Consider the following 18,141-nt stretch of genomic DNA (forward strand, 5'->3'; position numbering starts at 1 on the left):
CACACCTGCTCTCTCTCTCTCAACCCGAGCAATTTTGCACCTGATTTCAGTTGATTTCCTTGTTTACCAGTGTTCAGTTTTATCACAACCCTTAATTAAATGTAGCATATAGGAGTGGCATAAGGAAGTGGGAGAACAAAAGGAAGCGTGAATAGACTGGTTGCTGCTGTTCTCCAATGCACTATCCTTTGCTTAATTTACTGTTACCCTATCTGAATTAGGTAGTCATATATTGTTGTACAGTGGTACCTTGCAAGACGAACGCCTCGCAAGACGGAAAACCCGCTAGACGAAAGGGTTTTCCGTTTTGGAGGCGCTTCGCAAGACGAATTTCCCTATGGGCTTGCTTCGCAAGACGACAGCCCATAGGGAAATATCCGGGACAGCGGGGAAGCGCAGCGCCTCTTCCCCACTGTCCTCGGACCTTCTCCGAAGCCTGGCGGCGGGGCGGGAACACCTCCTCCCGCCGCCGCCGGGCTTCGGAAGGCTCCTCCGAAGCCAGGCGGTGGGGCGGGAACACCTCCTCCCGCCGCTGCCGGGCTTCGGAACGATGCTCCGAAGCCGGGCGGCGGGGAGGGAACACCTGCCCCCGCCGCCGGGCTTCGGAACGATGCTCCGAAGCCGGGCGGCGGGGCGGGAACACCTCCTCCCGCCGCCGGGCTTCGGAACGATGCTCCGAAGCCGGGCGGTGGGGAGGGAACACCTTCTGAAGGCGGGCGGGGGGCGAAAGTCTTTGTTCCCCCCTGCCTGCCTTCCCGGGAGAGCGGAGAAACACAGCGTCTTTCTCCGCTGTCCCGGAGGGCTTTTGAAGGCAGGCGGGGGGGGAGCAAAGACTTTCGCCCCCTGCCCGCCTTCAGAAGAGGTCCAGGACCTCTTCTGAAGGCTGGCGGGGGGCAAAAGTCTTTGTCCCCCCTGCCTGCCTTCCCAGGGGCTTTTAAATCGCCCCGGACAGCGGAGAAGTCCTCCGCTGTCCCGGGGCGATTTTAAAATGCCGCCCGCCAGCATTTTAAGATCGCCCCGGACAGCGGAGAAGTCCTCCGCTGTCCCGGGGTTTTTTAAAATGCTGGGGGTGGGAAGAAAAGCCCTTGTCCCCCCCCCCCCAGCCTTCAGAAGAGGTCCGGGGACAGACTGTCCCCGGACCTGGTCTGAAGGCGGTTTCCCTAGGAACGCATTAATTGATTTTCAATGCATTCCTATGGGAAACCGTGCATCGCAAGACGAAAAACTCGCAAGACGAAGAGACTTGCGGAACGAATTAATTTCGTCTTGCGAGGCACCACTGTATTATGTTGGGGTATAATGTTTCCGCTTGTAGCTATAACCCCCTTGTATGGAGGTTTCCACAGGACGTAACAGAACTGTGCTCTTGCCCTTCTGCACACAGTGTGTGCACATCAAAGCCTGCATAGTTAGCACCAGGTTGTTACAGATAGTCAATGAAATAAGTGGTACCTATATTTCCTAGATATGGCAACCATAGGATTTTTCCAGAGTTCATTCTTGATATATTTTCTGTGGTTTAGCACAAGGGATATAATTTCACTGATCCATCCATTAAAAAATACATATTTTTAGTTTTATGGAACTAGCTTTTCTTTCATATTCTAAAATTCCCAGACACAAAATAATAGCAAACTATAAGCTGTTGAGGAGATTTCCTTGTTTTCAAAATTTATCTCATTCTTCCTATCTGAGACAAATTATATTTTGTTGGCGAGGTGAAATATTGAGTAAGAACCATGAGTTCTTTAATGAGCTTACTATTACAGTGTGATTTTTAATTGAGGTGGGTACAGTCAAGAGTGTTCAAGAAAGATGCAGTGTCCAGGACTGCTAATTTCCCTTGAAACATTCAGAGAAAATAAACAAGACTCGTCCTTACAACACAATTTATAACTGTGTGAAAATGACCTATCTGTCTTCCACCGGGGCATATGCAATATGTTTGTGAGGTTTATTATAAAGGAAAACAGATGGTGGTATTTAAGTGAAGAAGAAAGTGTTTGGATGAATGTTGAAAAAATTAATGATTAATGTTTGCTTCCCAGATGAGTCGTTTCTCATATCTCACATTAAGAGTATTAATGTGCGAGTATAGTTCAACTAGCCATTCCTGTTCCTTTTCTTAGCCATAGCTCTTAGTAGTATTTTATTCCCATTTCATTATTTTTTTAGCATATAGCAGTATATAGCAGTGAAACCACCAACCTTTTTTGGCCAGTTGGCATACTTGCAAACTGGGGAAACTGTTGTGCATCACAAACATGCATACACCACACACACACCTTGACATGTATGCACACACTATCCACCTCCACCAGGACCTAGGCTTGGGGAAAGTGTTTCGTTTTTTTAAGCATGACAAGTGGGGATAGCCTTCCTGAAGAGTGCAGTATACCAGTTAAACCAAACACTAGCATGGTTGGGAAACCTTTTCTGATCACATCAACACTATAATTTGTGAAAATGTTATTCTTATAATTTATTAATTAACACTTGCTGGTATTGTGAACCAGTTATTGTGAACCAAAGAATTTTTGAACCGAAGTTCTAGATTAAATTTATAGAATAACAAGATAGAAACTGAAGACAAAACCAGTTATTGGGAGTTGCGTAAGGGTAGGGTGACTTTATATGCTAGCAAGTCATTGGATGTTCCATATACATTTAAATAGAAAAAGAAAGTGTGATTCATTGTAGAAAATGTGTAAACTAATATTGCCTCAGGGTTACACAAACCAGTTGTTGAACTTGCTTGAGTATTTGAACTAGCATGTGTACTGTATTTCAACTCATGGCTATAAGTGGAGTATTATAGTGCATTGGTACCATACTAAAAGCAGCAAATAAACTCAACATTGAGTGAGAACTTAGTTTCTGTTGTTGATTATAGGTCCTTCTGACAAAGGGCATGATTGTAGTGCATAGACGGCAGACATTGACACATTTGTGTCAAGCACATCTCCATCATAATAAGAAAATAATCCTTTCCTGCCAGATCCCAAGTTCCCTCCTGCCCCCATTCCCTCACTGTGGATGTGTGGCTCATACAGTGACTATCTGCATTCTGGGGATTGCAGGGATTTAACACCCATAAATTCCTACTCTGGTTACTGGAATGGGCCTGTCCATATGGTATAAATGAGTTTCAACAATTCCAGGATAATAAGCTGCCTTATAAAAGCAAAGGCATATGATATGCTGATATCATTCATATCTGATGCTAGCAACCACTGACTTATTTGTAATTAAAATTAATGATATTTTGGAAACAAGTTTATGCTGGGTTCATTGGGGGGAACTTGTTCTATTGTGATGTTCAAGGTAGTAACAGATTTGCAAGCAGGGAATTTAAATGAAAATGCAGGAGTCAAAGAATGCATTCAAGTTATTTTATTTCTTTTTAACAGGTGGCTGTTCATTTGATGAACCTTTTGCGTCATGTGGATATAGTCAGTCTGATGATGATGACCTTAACTGGGATCAAGTGAACACACTGGTAAAGCCCTCATCAGATCCATGGTTGCCAACAGGTAGTTTTCAGTTAAAATTATTTCTTTTATATCTTGTATGTTTTATTACTTGCAGTATCTCTTTATACTATTGCTTATGAAACATGTGGGGCACATCAAATATGACAAAGATAGGGAGATAAAGCACTGGTGGTGATATTTCGTTACCACATCCTGTCAGCAAAAGAATTTCCGCTTGTGCTCCTTTCCCTGCCTGTGTCTTTTGTACCCTCTCCAAATCCAGAAGGTTAGGAGAACCCTTGAACCCTTAGATGGTGTACAAGGAAGAACATTCCATTGTGCAAGCCTAAAGTATTGAGCTGATGGAAGGTTCACTTAGTGCTACATTGAATTCTACCCAAAGTCTTCTCTTTAAAGATAACTTTCTAAAGATCGGGCAGAGTACTTTACATTCACATTGGCAGATAAAACTGCTAGGGTGTGAAGGCCACTTCTGTCAGCATACTGGTTGCTCTGGCCCATGGGTTAACCATGATATAGGGCAGGGTTGGCTACCCCAGCTACTTCCCTGTTTGCTTACCTTTTCATACCTTAATGTGGTTGTGAATTCTAAATATTGTCTGATATTTTATGGCAGCTACCTACTAGTGTCACTTTCTGGTTTTGATGTTGCAACCAAACCTTAGCTTGTGAGCCCTTGAAGTCTCTTGTTCAGGTTACAAAAGGATATCCATTTTGCTACTAATGGGATGTTTTCGGGCACACTGAAAAACAAATAGCTTTCTCTTCAGTCCAAAATAGAAATGTTTTCTTTCACTTAACTCTTTAAGATTTGTAAAAGTTGAAAAGATATAATTACAACAGGTTGATGTCTAGATACTTATTTATGTGTAGGCAAAGCAGAGTGGAATAGATAAGAATGCAGACACAATTCTCTTTCAAAATCACATAAGGTTTGTTGGAGTGAGTAGGTGGTCTTAATTGCACATATCTGACAAATACTTCGTAAAACAAGACAATGAGTAAGAACATCAAATAGCATTTAGAAGTGGTTGAAAGAAGAGCACATTATATATTTCAGTTGTTCAGAACTATCATCTTATTCTTTGCTGCTCACAAAAATATATAAAAAAGTACCACAGTTCAAATAAGGTGTGAGATCCTTTGAAAAAATTATTATTTGAACTGAAGCAGTTCAAAGGCTGTCTGGTTCAGCTTGGGGTCCAAATTTTGATTCAGAAAAATGAAAACTAAAAAATGCTAGCTTTTTTCTTTCCAACAGAAATGAATGAAATTTGCTTCTGAGTGGACAAAGTTTTCCAAATCAGAGACAAACTTGTTCAGGGTTTTTGTTTTGGACACATTTAAAATTTTATCCTCCCTTCCCCAAAAAGAGCCATCTATAACTTTATTATTTCTTAGGCAGAAACTTCAGCCTTGTGTTCTACTCAGTTGGCAGTAAATGCTGAGTGGATAGGAGTAGTGACACAAAGATAAAAGAACTTGAATATCCAGCTTTTCCCAAGCAAACACCACTTGTATAGAGCAAGTAGAGAGGAGAGAATAGAACAGACAAGAAGAAGGTGATTACTTTAGCATCACTTCCCCAAAAGTGTGTGATTGGAGACCCCTGATAAAATAAATATTTCTCATTAGAAGCTAGACCTGTCCTATACAAAAGAGATTTCCTCCACACCTCTCCTTACTGTGGTTATATAGCAATCTTAGAAGGAGATGTTTCAGTTTTTGCAGACAAATCGCAGCATCTTTTTAATTAAAAAAATCCAACTCTTTTATGGTTTGAGGTGCTTTGATGGTCCCTGCTTTGGTTCATGGTGCTTTGGGCATCCTGCCTTGATTCAAACAAGCCCATAATCTGTCTTAAGCTGTCCTGCTTTGGTTCTGGATCAATCCAAATGTTTTGCATACTCCTAGCTCAAACACAACATACTTGCTTTTATTGACATCTCTTTTCCAGAAATAGAAGTGACTGTATTATAGTGGCTAAGAGATGGCAAATTTAACCAAGTTGTATCATTAACATTTCACCTCTTGGAGAATCTACTTTGGAGAAGAGCTCCAAAACAATGATAATAAGGCTTCAGGCAGCTGTGCAGTCCCCAAACTAGGCTACAGGACACAACTTAGAGAAACTCCTGACCTGTAGCAACAAACAAGCTTTGCAATATCTGGACCTGTCTGGCCAAGTTTGAAGAAGCATAGAAGTAGATCCCTGCTGGATCAGATAATATTTTATTTTAAACTATATTACCAGAGTTGGCAACTGGTCAACCAGATCTGTGCTGTTTTCCCCTTAACCTCAACAACTGATATTCAGATGAATCCTGTATCTCAATCTTCAGTTCCTATTTAGCTAACACAATTAATACTGGTGGATATACTCCTGAAACTGAGTTAAAGATTATGCAACTAACATTTATATCTAATGTCCTCATTCCAGCTAAATCTACCTCCCCTCCAAAAAAAACACCCCACATACAATTCGGTACATTTCAGCAATAACAAAAGCAACAAGTAAATTAAAAAGATGGTTTGTCTCAGCAAAATTCATTCCAAACATATGAACCTTTGTAATGGACAGTGTGGCACATATTACGTGACAAAGGTATCAATTGAAAACCAGGTAAATTCATTTAGCAAATGGATAAATGATTTAATTCGCAGCATTCTGTGTGAAGAATCTATATTGTCATATAGAGATGCTTGAGGAATGCATTCTTTGCCAATTCCCGTATGAACTGTATTGATCTGTACTTTTTGGAATCATGTGCAAATCGAAGCTTAGCTATTTAACGTATGTTGCACCATTCTGAATTTTGCAGCACTTTTTGTTGTTCTGACAATTTAGTTGCAAGTTAGTTTCCTTGCAGTTCAGTATTAACTCTTAGTTCCTCCTCCCACGTGTATTTAACTGCCTCTCTACTTTCCAACATTATTAGTTATTCACAGTTCTTATAATGATGTTATCAGCTGTGGCCTTTCTGAAGCATACCGAAACTATATTTTCCTTCTCTAGGATATGAGGCATCAGTTACGGGAACATGTACTTATTTCGTAAAATACTTTACAAGTTTTTTTATAATCTTATGATCAGCATACTGGGTACTCTGAATGCAGGATGGGTTGCATTGGAACACTGGACAGGACTTGATAAGAATTACTAATGATCAGGAAGTGGGGTTGGGATAAGTCTGCATTACTTGTCATGAAACAGGACTAAGTATTGAAAATAGTACGTAATGATTATTTCCCTGGTGAACCCTTTTGTGTGAATGGACTTCCCCAAACTTCCTCACTTTGTGTTATAGCAATTAGGTTGAAAGTTTCTTAGATTTTCCAGGTCCAGTTCCCTCAACTGCCACTTTCTTTCGCTTCCAACTTGAAGCTAAAGTCACAGTGAGAAGCAAAATATGGAAGAGCTCCGAATTTCAAAAATCAAAATGTGTTTTTACTCTTTGGTTTAAAAAAAGGTTGATTATAATTCTGTATATGTTCTCTGTTTTGTGAAGGCAGAATAAATTAGAAATTGCTGTCACTGAAGGGACAGATAGAATTTAATTTCCCCCCTGTGCCAAGCATCACATTTATGTCAGAGAAGGTAGCTAATGTTCCAATCTGCAGAAGAAGGTCGTGGCCTTGTGAGAATAATAATGCTTCCATCCTAGCCCTCAAGGATCTGTGCCCCACCCCTCTGCAAGCTGCATGACTGAAGGATAACAAGGCAAGAAGCTGTGTAGGTACAGCAACCCAAAATTAATGAAGTATCCCAGGACAGTGGAATGACAGAAGAGCTGCCTTTTTGCCCCTTAAAGGCACTAGAAAGCATAGCAGGGAAGAGAAGACTGGAATGAAAGCACCATTCTTGAATGGGAAAAAAACCCCTGAAGTTTCATGTTGCTCATCAACAAGCCCTGTCAATATATTGCAGAAAAACAAATGTATTATGCTAATAATATATGCAAACTAAGATTCACTAGCAGCCTCCAGAGAGGCTCCAGTTGACGAAATGTATGCATCCTTTGAAATCGACTGGTCTCAGGTACTTGCAGAAACACTCATCAAATTATATCTCTGCATACGTGGGGGTTGTGAATTCTCAAGTATCAAAGGGTTGTGCTAGAAGACTGTAGTGGCATCTGGTTTGCTCTATTTGCAGAGCATCTGGGGTTACTGCACTGAACTATCGAACCTGATGGTACAAGAAAAATTATAGAATTCCTTCAGTTTGTTTCTGACAGCTCATCTATGTAGAGATAATTGTTTTCCTAACTTTAGCTTCCTTGATAATTCAAGAAAAAAATAGGCAAATATGATTTTGACAGTATTAGATTCGTCATGCAAGAAACAGCCATTATTACTTTAAAGCTTGCTCACAATTTTGTGACAACTGGGTTGCGTAAGTTGAGGGCTCGTTGTATTTTAGTAAATGATCTGTCAAATCCCCAAAAGGTGTTTAGTCTTCTATTCAGATGGCTAAGTAATATTAAAACATACCGTCTTGTTTGCTGATAATATGATGGAACAGCTGAAGACAAGCTTTAAGAAAGTTCAGTTATTAATATTTATGGCTGTATGAATGCTCATCCAAGAAAATGCAGACTAATAATTGGGTGTAACTGCAAGAGGTTTTAAAAACTTCTGCTGAGCCACAGCATTTTTTAAGCAAGCTGTTTGGACTCCCCCCAATGAATAAATGAAGTGATTCAATTATTTAAAAGTTTACTCAAAAGCTAGTGTACATAGTGATGGTTAAGAGAATGAGCTGAGAGCCATGTAGTCCCCAGTTTCACCTCATCTCACCCACAAACTTAGTTTTGCTCTTCTCCATCATCCCATTCTGCTGCACTGCCCCAAGTTCTCAGTAGTTGCTTGTTATTTTCATCTCTGACCTTGTTCCGCTCTCCTGCCCCTCCTCAGTTCATGCAGTTGGCTGGCTTATCACACCAGCAATATCCCAGGAGATTGGAGCTGTTGCTTATGCTTTCGGATGCTTTAGCGGGTAGTGTGTGTACAGCACTGGATATATCAGATGTGTGTTCTTTACAGTGCTTGGAAATTTCTGTTTAAAAAGGAGGTAGTTTGATTCAAGTGTATCAAAATGAACTTTGTAGTTTATAAAAAAAATCAACTTTGGCATTTCCCCCTAGCATTCAGAATGTTTGGAGTCCCAAAATAAGTTATACGTTGCACACAAATTATCAGATGTTTGACAGAATGTCAACTGGTGAAACTTTCCCATAATTGTATTTCCATACTAGAAAAGGCTTGGCTTGTTTAATTTGTGCCAGACACATAGCTGTTAAAGGCACAAGGCATCATTTGTTTTGTTTCTGTTCCTTTACTTCCTGCTGCAAGTTGCCCCTGTTAGAAGAGAGGAAATCTTTTCAGAAGGAAAGATTTTTAAAAGTTTCATGTTTATTCCTTCTGATCACTTACCCATAGTTTTAAGGGCCAAGCATCCTTTGCAGCAGCAGCACCTCTTAAAATGCCTAATAAGCCTTAGACCATTGCCTTCATGTTTACATTCTAGCTTCCTTTCTAGAAGCACGGTTAACTACTTCATTCTGAGCACTGATTCTTCTGGATCTTATGTATTACTACTAGCTTGCTATGACTGGCTGTAAAGCTGGTCTGAATGCCACCTCCCATTATGACCGGGGCAGTAATCTTGGACTCCTACTGACTTCAGTGGTGAAACACAACTTTTATATGTGGAGCATTACACCAGTGTTTGGAGTGGGACTGATCTTTCATTGAATATAGGATTTTAATCATATTCCTTTGCATAAATCAGTTACGATCGTGTATCTCTGCATCCTGCTGGTGTAACGAGTTTATTTGGAGTCCTGTCCTCATCCTGTGAATGTAATTCAATGATAGGACTGTGCCTGCAAATGTTTTGCAGTGGTCTTAACTAAATGCAACCAGTACCGCTGTAGAGAGAGTTTTGCCCCTCTTCTGCTGTTAACCCTTGTCTATAATGAGGATGTTATGCAAGGCATTTTTGTTGTAGCATAATAATTTAAAGTATAATTACCATTTTTTCTTTTGTTCGATGCATTCCTTTGTGTGGCATTACAAAAGTGTAGATGTTCTCAAAGGCACTAAAAAATCTCATTGTTGCTTGTAAGATATCTAAGTGAAAGCATTTTGATGTAATCTTATTGGAGACGTACACAAAGCAATTCATTAGTGTGAAGTATTATACTACATTTAACAGCTTTGATCAGAAGTCTTTGAATGTTGCATAATGGGTGTAAAGTTGGGGCTAGCATAGTTGAAATTTAACTGCAAGCTTATTTTAATATGTCCTTGGCCACAATTCACATTTAATATAAATTGCAAAGGCATTATCCAACCACCACTGATTCACCTGGACTGCTGTAGATGCTGGGGAAATGGTGATCACTGCCTGCAGTCTGGTGACCACCTGGAAGCTGCCATCACTGGGTTGGCATGGAGAGACTTTCTGCACAGTTTCTAACATGGGGAACACTTCCATGTGTTTATGTTAAAACATATTTAAAGCAGCTTTCATATGTTAAATCCGCCATAAGGAGCTCTACCATGCAAAGGAGATTTGGGGCAGTTTCCTCATGGGGCTTCTAATTTTTCAGTTGGCTCTTATTAGTTAAAATATTCATATCTCACCCTTCTAGTGTAAAACTCAGGGGAGTCTTTAACACATATAACATTAACTGCAAAACAAAAACAAAAAAACCCTGGGTCAGCAGTTGAAGATGCATAAAAACATTGCCGCCTTCAAAAAATAAAAGCTGTCTGGTATTAAAAGTTTTTCAATAATGTGTGAAAAATAGTGAGGGATGGGGTCAGCCACACTTCATAGGGAAAGCTGTTTCATAATCTGAGCCCTTAAATCAAGCTGTTGATTAAAATGCTAGAAAACTATTATTAGGTTTTGCTACCCCACCCCACTGCTTTTACTGGTAGACATTGAAAACCCATTTCTGCATGCATTACTAACATAGTCTCCAAGTGAATGCAATAAAATTTAATATGGCCATCATAATGTGGATTGAACACATGATTATTGCCTGTAGTTTGCATGAAAATGCAATAGAATATGTGGTGGCTGTGAGTGATAGCGGGGATTTAGATACCAACACATCCCAAGCCTTGCAGCCTGTCTGGATAGCGGGGAAGAACTTGCCATTGGGATGCTGACTTGACTTTAGCACGTTTACACTATTGCTGGTGAATAAATAATAAATCATTATCAATAAGAGTTATTTGGTGTATTGTTGCTTCTTCTCAAAATCTTAGCAGTAGTGTGTGTGTGTGTGTGTGTGTGTGCGCGCGCGCGCATGCACATGCTAAATTGAGGGGGAGGAGAGAAGCTATTGCTTCCAAGAGGTTAATTTATTTTTAAAAGAATGCTGTCCATATTTACATCTGTATGTCCTAAGCTGTGCCAATGGAAGGAGTTATTTTATTTTATATTATTTATAGAGAGAACTAAAAAACAAACTACCAAATTTTTTAGTCTGTACATTTGCTGGGAGTGGGCGAGTGGTGGTCTAAGTATTATTGAAACTAAAATGCAGCATATGTCTAATATTAATTACATTTTTTTAAAAAAAATGAAGGTATTTTTTCAAATATGTAGTCACATATGGTGTGATCAACATGGCACATTTTTAGGTATGAATTATTTATCTTTCTGCAGGGAGACTCTAACTTTCAAAGTGCACAAGTTACACATATGAATTAAAAATAGTTTAATTTTTTTATTGCCATAGGGTAGCATTAGACTATACTCAAAGTACATCTATTGAAAGGAAAATAATAATAATAATAATAATAATAATAATAATAATAATAATAATAATAATAATTATTATTATTATTATTATTATTATTATTATTATTATTAATACCCAGCCACTCTGGGCGGCTTCCAACCGAATATTAAAAACAATACAGCGTCAGACATTAAAAACTTCCCTAAACAGGGCCACCTTCAGTTGTCTTTTAAAAGTCTTTTAAAAGTAAAATAGTTGTTTATTGCCTTGATATCTGCTGGGAGGGCAGGTGCCACTACCGAGAAGGCCCTCAAACTTAGTCATGTTCATTAACTTAAATGGGTTCACTTAGAGCAAAACTTAGCTGAACACTACCCATAGTTGTTTTCTGCACATTTTATGTGCTGGTTAATAATAGTGTACGTAAGAAACAGCTTTCCGATAGTCGTACACTTTTTATGTACCACTTCTACAAGTAGGCAGATTGACATTTATGATAACGATTTTACGACATTTATGTCTCTCTGCTCCTTGTTTTTTGAACTTGGGGCTCATCCAGATTTCCGCTTGTCCCGCCACTTTACCCTGGGAAACCCAATCTTTACCGCTGAATTGGAGCAAACATCGGTTGAACCCCAGATTGTGGGCGATGTCATGTGGCTTGCAAGCTGCTCGGCTTCCGCCCACCACTGTCGGCTGCCTTGCCTCTGTTGGCTCTCTGGCACTGCGGCAGCAACTGGGCTGAACCCTTGTGGAGATTGTGCCCATGTTGCTCTGTGCGACGTCACACACATGACTCATTGGGTCGCCCGGCTGAGCACCCACAGTGTGTGCCCAAACGCGTGCGCGCGCACACCCACACCCACACACACAGATGGCACTTCCAACCACCCCACTCTTTGCTTTTGGAAGTCTTATTTATAAGAAGCTTCTGTAGGTGAGGAACACCAGGGTAGAAGTGTTTCTAGAACCAAGGTGAAGCTGTCAAGCTGTTATTTTTGCTGTTGGATGTCATTCACGTAATCTTGCTTATAGTACTGAAATTTTGTTTTTGTATGTTTTTAATATTTGCTGTTGTGCTGTTTTATTATGTTGTTATGAAATTGTTTTTGTAGTATTTGATTTTGAAATAGATTCCTGTTTTCTTTGTTGTAAGCTGCTTTAAGCATATTTTTTGTGTATGGAAAAGTGGCATACAAATAAAATTACGAATGAAATGAAATTATGAACAAGCTGGTAAGGAACAAAGCAAGCAAATCAGAAGACAATAGAAGATGAAGTTGCAAAAGTACAAACATTGGCTGTTTAGAGTCTTCAGCATTGAGTTTTTGATGAAGTATCAGTATCTTTCTAGCTTCATTTTGAGATCTTGCATTGTTCTGGCAGTATTTCATGGAATCTTCATATCAAAGTGAATTATATTAAATAATACACATATTAATAATATTTAAAGGTTCTGTGCGACCCACAATATATATTTAAATTACACAGGCATGTAATAATTCTCTGGAGTTCATATTATTGGGCATGTTATTCAAATAAGTTTTATAAATTCCTTCCAGGCTATATCCAGTGATATGTATATTTCTTTCCCTGAGGTTGTTTGATACCCAGTGGTGCCTTGATGTTCTTGCATTGCAGAACAAATAGTTATTATTTATTTTCCTGTAATTCTGTCTTTAAATGAAAGAGCCATGAGGGTGTATATCTTTCTTGCTGAGTTGTTATAGATGTACTTGCACTAATGGAAAATTGCTAATGTATTACAGTATTGTACATTAATATGAAACACTTACTGCTTGTTTTCTTTTTTATATATAAAAAATAGCTTCATCTTTCATAAATATGTCTAGATAAAATAAATGGAGGTAATTTCTGGGTAGAAAAACATTTGTTGGCTGTAGTGTCTGAATAAAGCAAGATGCAAGTTTTCCTCCTCCCGCTTTCGTTTCCATATGAGTATATGGATCACCAATAAGGATTTGACTCTTTGAATAGATGGAGCAACTGACTGGTTTAGTGCTCTTAAGTATGTTGGCATTGGTAACTTTTATATGACTTCCAAGATCCTTTGTGATTGTTGCCAACAGACTTCATGGAACTGTGGATTTCACTGGGCTTGTAAAAGAGTTTCACTTCCTTTATACCAGTGCTCACATTAGTGTGCTGTAAGCATCTCTAGCACTGTGTGTGTGTTTGTGTGTGAGGGACAGAGGGTGGGACTCAAGGTACAGTGCTCTTAAGTGCTTTACTGCTGACTTCTGGCTGTTTGCTGTTCCAAACCGATAAAACAATTATTTTTCTGATTGTTGAGGCTCATTTCAAATGTGTAGGCAAAAATAAGCACTGTAAAAATAAGAACTAACCTTCGTTCTCAATCTCAAATTATCTATTGATTTTTTATATATAAATAAATAAATAAATAAATAACAGGCCATCCTATCCAGAAGATTTCCACAGTTGTCTTTTCTTGTAGTCAAATAACTTTTACTCAGAGTAGACCCACTAAAGTTAATAGACCTAAGTTAGTCATGGCCATTAATTTTAATGGGTCTACTATGGATAAAAGTTGACTACAATCCCATGTTTACAATTTCTACTAAGGTCAACATGGTAGTAAATACAGTTGTACCTCAGGTTAAGTACTTAATTCGTTCCGGAGGTCTGTACTTAACCTGAAACTGTTCTTAACCTGAAGCACCACTTTAGCTAATGCGGCCCCCTGCTGCTGCCACGCCGCTGGAGCACGATTTCTGTTCTCATCCTGAAGCAAAGTTCTTAACCTGAAGCACTATTTCTGGGTTAGCGGAGTCTGTAACCTGAAGCGTATGTAACCTGAGGTACCACTGTACGGAAAACTCACAAATATTAGCCTAGACAAAATAAAAGTAAGGCTAAATAAAATGTGACAGATACCAGTGGAAGAGTCACCCCATAAAGAATCTCCAGTAAAGGTATACTTAATCCTTTCTTGAGAAATATAAAGTATCTCACTCCATTTACTAGATTACTCTTGCTGAGAATTGTGATCATTATTATTATTATTGTGATGATGATGATGATGATGATGATGATGAAAGTTTGAGTTTGCTTGCTAGCAGCTGCACAAACAATGAATACTTAAACAGTATTAACTTTGAAGCAATGTTTAAAACACACAACAGAAACCTATCAGAATTTGAAATATGCATGATTGCGCAAAGTCAGAAAAACAGCTCCTCCTCTAGAATTTAAGTATTCCAAGCAAAGTTGGCTAGCCTTGTCTCTGAAGGAAACAATCAAATACAAGAAGTACTAAGGCTTATTTATCCAGAGAAATTGAGTATAACAAAAGTGCAACAGATCAGTCTATTTATCACCTGAACAGAGATAAATGGAAAGCTGTAAACAATGATAATGAGTAGTGAAAAGATTAATCTTTTAATTTTCTCTCTTCCCTCTATGAGCTCCTCTACTCAGCATTCCTTCTAATTTTGAGAAGCTGACCACATAGTCCACAAATCAGTTAAGATACAATGCTGAGATTCAAGCAAGCTGATTCCCTTGGAAATTAATGAGAATAATAGACTATCTTAAAAGCTAAGCACTGTGGCTTAGCAGGTGTATAAATCAGAAAATTTGCTTCTAAATAAAGGAAGATGTGCCAGGAGGTATGATATTATTTTAAAAGCTAGTAGTCCATAAGCTCCAACATTCTGCCAATAAAAATCAGGACCCGGGCCTTGCACTTCCTTCCCAAAGCCCAGTAAGCTTCTGCCTGGCTTAGGTAAGGAGGTGTGATGCTCTGACAGGGTGTGAAAGCCCTTCTGCCTCTTTCCCAAAGCCCTGTAAGTGCTTGCTGGCTTTGGGAAGGAGGCAGAAGGACTCCAGGATCCTGTCAGAGCCTCATACCTTCTTCCCAAAGGCTAGAAAATGCTCCTTTACAATGCTTCTGCCTCTACAGGAGCTGCTTCTACAGCCCCCATCCACAGGCGACGTGAAATTGGGGCAGCCCAGGATGAAGGCAGAATCTTGGGGCATCTTCAAGGAAAGCATGCTTGTCCAACTTAAATTGGGGCACTTAGAACGTATGGTAGTCCCATCCTTTTACCTTGACACTTTCACAATACAGTGGTACCTTGGTTCTTGAATTTAATCAGTTCCAGGAGTTTGTTTGACTCCGGGAATGGTTCGAAAATCAAGGTGCGGCTTCCGGAAGCGGCAATCAGAAGCCGCGGAAGCTGCGTCGGACGTTCAGCTTCCAAAGAATGTTTGCAAACCGGAACACTCACTTCTGGGTTTGCGACGTTCAGTAGCCAATTTGTTCGACAACTAAGCCATTCGACTACCAAGGTACCACAGTATCTTTTAAATGTAAAGAGTATGAGACGACACAGTCTTTGAAGAGCGGAATTGTGTGGTGCTGTATCGTTATAATATGGCTATATTAGTTATTTTTACAATTTTATTGGCAACTGTAATATGTATGCTATTCTTTATTGGAAAAATATTGTCATAATATCTCTCTGTCATACAAAACTGTTCCCACACCGACATCTCTCAGAATGTATTAGCCCTACTTCCTGTATCAGAGCCTGGTTAAGGAAGAAGGGATTAAGGGGATGGACTGCAGGGGTGAGAGCTTTCTTAGTATTGGTGTTTGGCGGTTTTCACCTACGTGACCACTCTCACACCTAGCTTTAGATGTAAGTAGGACAGTTGTGCATTTACAATACAAGTCTATCACCATCACATAGGTTGTGTCTTTAATGACATACTGACCTTAATTATGGACTTCTGTTATTGGGCATCAACTAGGTTTCAGTGATAATGACTGTTATGTATCATGCTTTAGGTCACATACATCTTGTATTGTCATTGTTCATTCTACAAGGAGTTCAGTGTTGTCTAGTTCATTATGGGGAGAAGGAACCTGTCATCTGAGTGACATCAATTCCCATTTTTCTCTAGCCCTTTTAACATGCTACTCATATTCTCAGCAATCCTGGATACAACAGGAAGCAAGACTGCACCTACAGTGTTCCATTTCCCACTGGCCTTGCCCCATTGCTATTCACACGTTAAGCACCATGTCTGCAAATGGGTGTCTCTTTGTAAGCAGCTTAAGCAGATGTTTATTTGCACATGTCCATGTGGGGTACATAAACAGCAGTGGGATAGGACCAGTTGAGGGCACCATGTTCAGTGCCAGCAGCACAGCCATGCATGCTCCCCGTAGTATCTTATGATTACCCTACATGTGAGTGATGCATGAAAAGAGTGTTTGAATTCAAAGGAAAGTTTCTTTCCTTAGTGACAACTGTATGCATCTCTGTATTAAATAACTTTTTGAAGATGAATAACTTTTTAAAGTAACTTTTTTAAGCAGGGCAGAGTGTGTAAATGAACTAAGGGTTTCTTCAAAACTTCTTTTTGTAAAAGATCTGAAAAACAATAGTTAGAGATGAGATGAATCATCACCACAGGTATAAATTTCTGCCTAGCAGCTGTGAGTCAGTCATGGCAGTTATAGAATCATGGATCTGGAAGAGGCCAAAAGGCCTTCAAATTGAAGCCATACACACCACAGCCATGCCGCACAATCTAGACCATTTTGTATCATAGTCTGAATGCAAGTGCACCGTCAAAGTTGACTGCAGAGTAAACAGCAGTGCATCTTGACAATGTATTTTGTCCCCTCGATTGAAAGCTTGGATTTGTACTGTAGATTATTGTGGGCAGTCAGTTTCTTGCCTCTGATGTTTTATTGTGTTTTGATAGTGTCTGTTTTAATATTGTGTTAACAGTTGGAATTTTTATGTATACCATTGTGGAATCCATATTTGTGTGAAGGTACGATTTACAAAATTTTAAAATAATAAAATTATGGGGACAAGAAAGAGAGTTCTGCAGAGGTTATGGAACCTTGCAGTGAGCCCAAACTCTTCAAGGTAGTGATTGGTCCCTGGCAAGAGGGACATCAAATTCTTCTGGATACAAATCACCACCATAATGTTCTCTGGCATCAAGAAGAATTTTCCTTAAGGTTCTCCTTTGGATCACCCTTCCTTCTGGTTCCAAAGTAACCAGTTGAAAACAGACTATTTGAATTCAATCAATAATTAACAAACATATAAAACTCTGACACCTCAATAACAAGAATGATCCTTTCCCTATTCCAAGACACAGATTCCATTCTAAGCAGCAGACTAGGATGTCCAAGTGTGCAGTCGTCTCATATGGTTGTTGTAACTCCCAGACACATAACAGGTGATGGTAGTATTACTCTGCAGAAAACAAAGGGTTGTACTCAACATAGCTTTAAGAATAATGTTCTATTGTTGCAAGGATTTCTCCTTGAGCAGCAGAGCGTTCTGCTCCTTCCCTTTCCCATGTCCTCTAAATCTGTTCTGGCATTTCCCTCCACTCTCCAAGACAGATTTTTTTGGGAGGGAGGTGGTCTCATTGTGCTAGTGCAAATACATAATGGAATACCACCCCAAGTATCTAATCATGATAATAGGACTTTTCTTTTAGATGCCGAACCACTAAAACCACTTTAGAGGGATTTTAAATGGGTTAAACAAATGAATGGAGGAGCTTTGGATGGCTGTCTCCTTTCTACAGTCTTAGCATAGGGAAATTTTCCTACCTAACTAACTCTGAATTTACCAAATTAATGAGGGTTGTGTGAGATAGTGAGGTCTTCTTCACTTTGACTCTGAGAAGATGGTCCTTCTTTAGTTAGAAAAAAAAATATCCAGTTCCTTTTCTTCAAAGCAACTCTTTTAAAAACCACAGATATCTCATAAAAGCACATCCATTTCTGAAGAGGTGGGCTATGTGACATCCTATGGAGTACCTTTAAGGAAGTTCTTTGCTATTACCTGCCTCCTACTGGTCAG

At 39.4% G+C, this 18,141-nt stretch overlaps 1 protein-coding gene across 15 annotated transcripts in view; it reads left to right on the forward strand.

Annotated features, from left to right (window-relative positions):
• The window catches only part of PTPRM (protein tyrosine phosphatase receptor type M), a 409,846-nt gene that overhangs the window by 107,490 nt on the left and 284,215 nt on the right, over nucleotides 1-18,141 (forward strand). For all 15 annotated transcript variants that reach the window (XM_028737325.2, XM_028737333.2, XM_077933147.1 and 12 more), the window contains exon 2: nucleotides 3,411-3,533. In XM_028737325.2, coding sequence (XP_028593158.1) covers nucleotides 3,411-3,533 — 123 coding nt within the window. The remainder of the gene's footprint in view (nucleotides 1-3,410; nucleotides 3,534-18,141) is intronic.

Source organism: Podarcis muralis, chromosome 8, assembly GCF_964188315.1.
Source record: "Podarcis muralis chromosome 8, rPodMur119.hap1.1, whole genome shotgun sequence".
NCBI classification, from domain to species: domain Eukaryota; kingdom Metazoa; phylum Chordata; class Lepidosauria; order Squamata; family Lacertidae; genus Podarcis; species Podarcis muralis.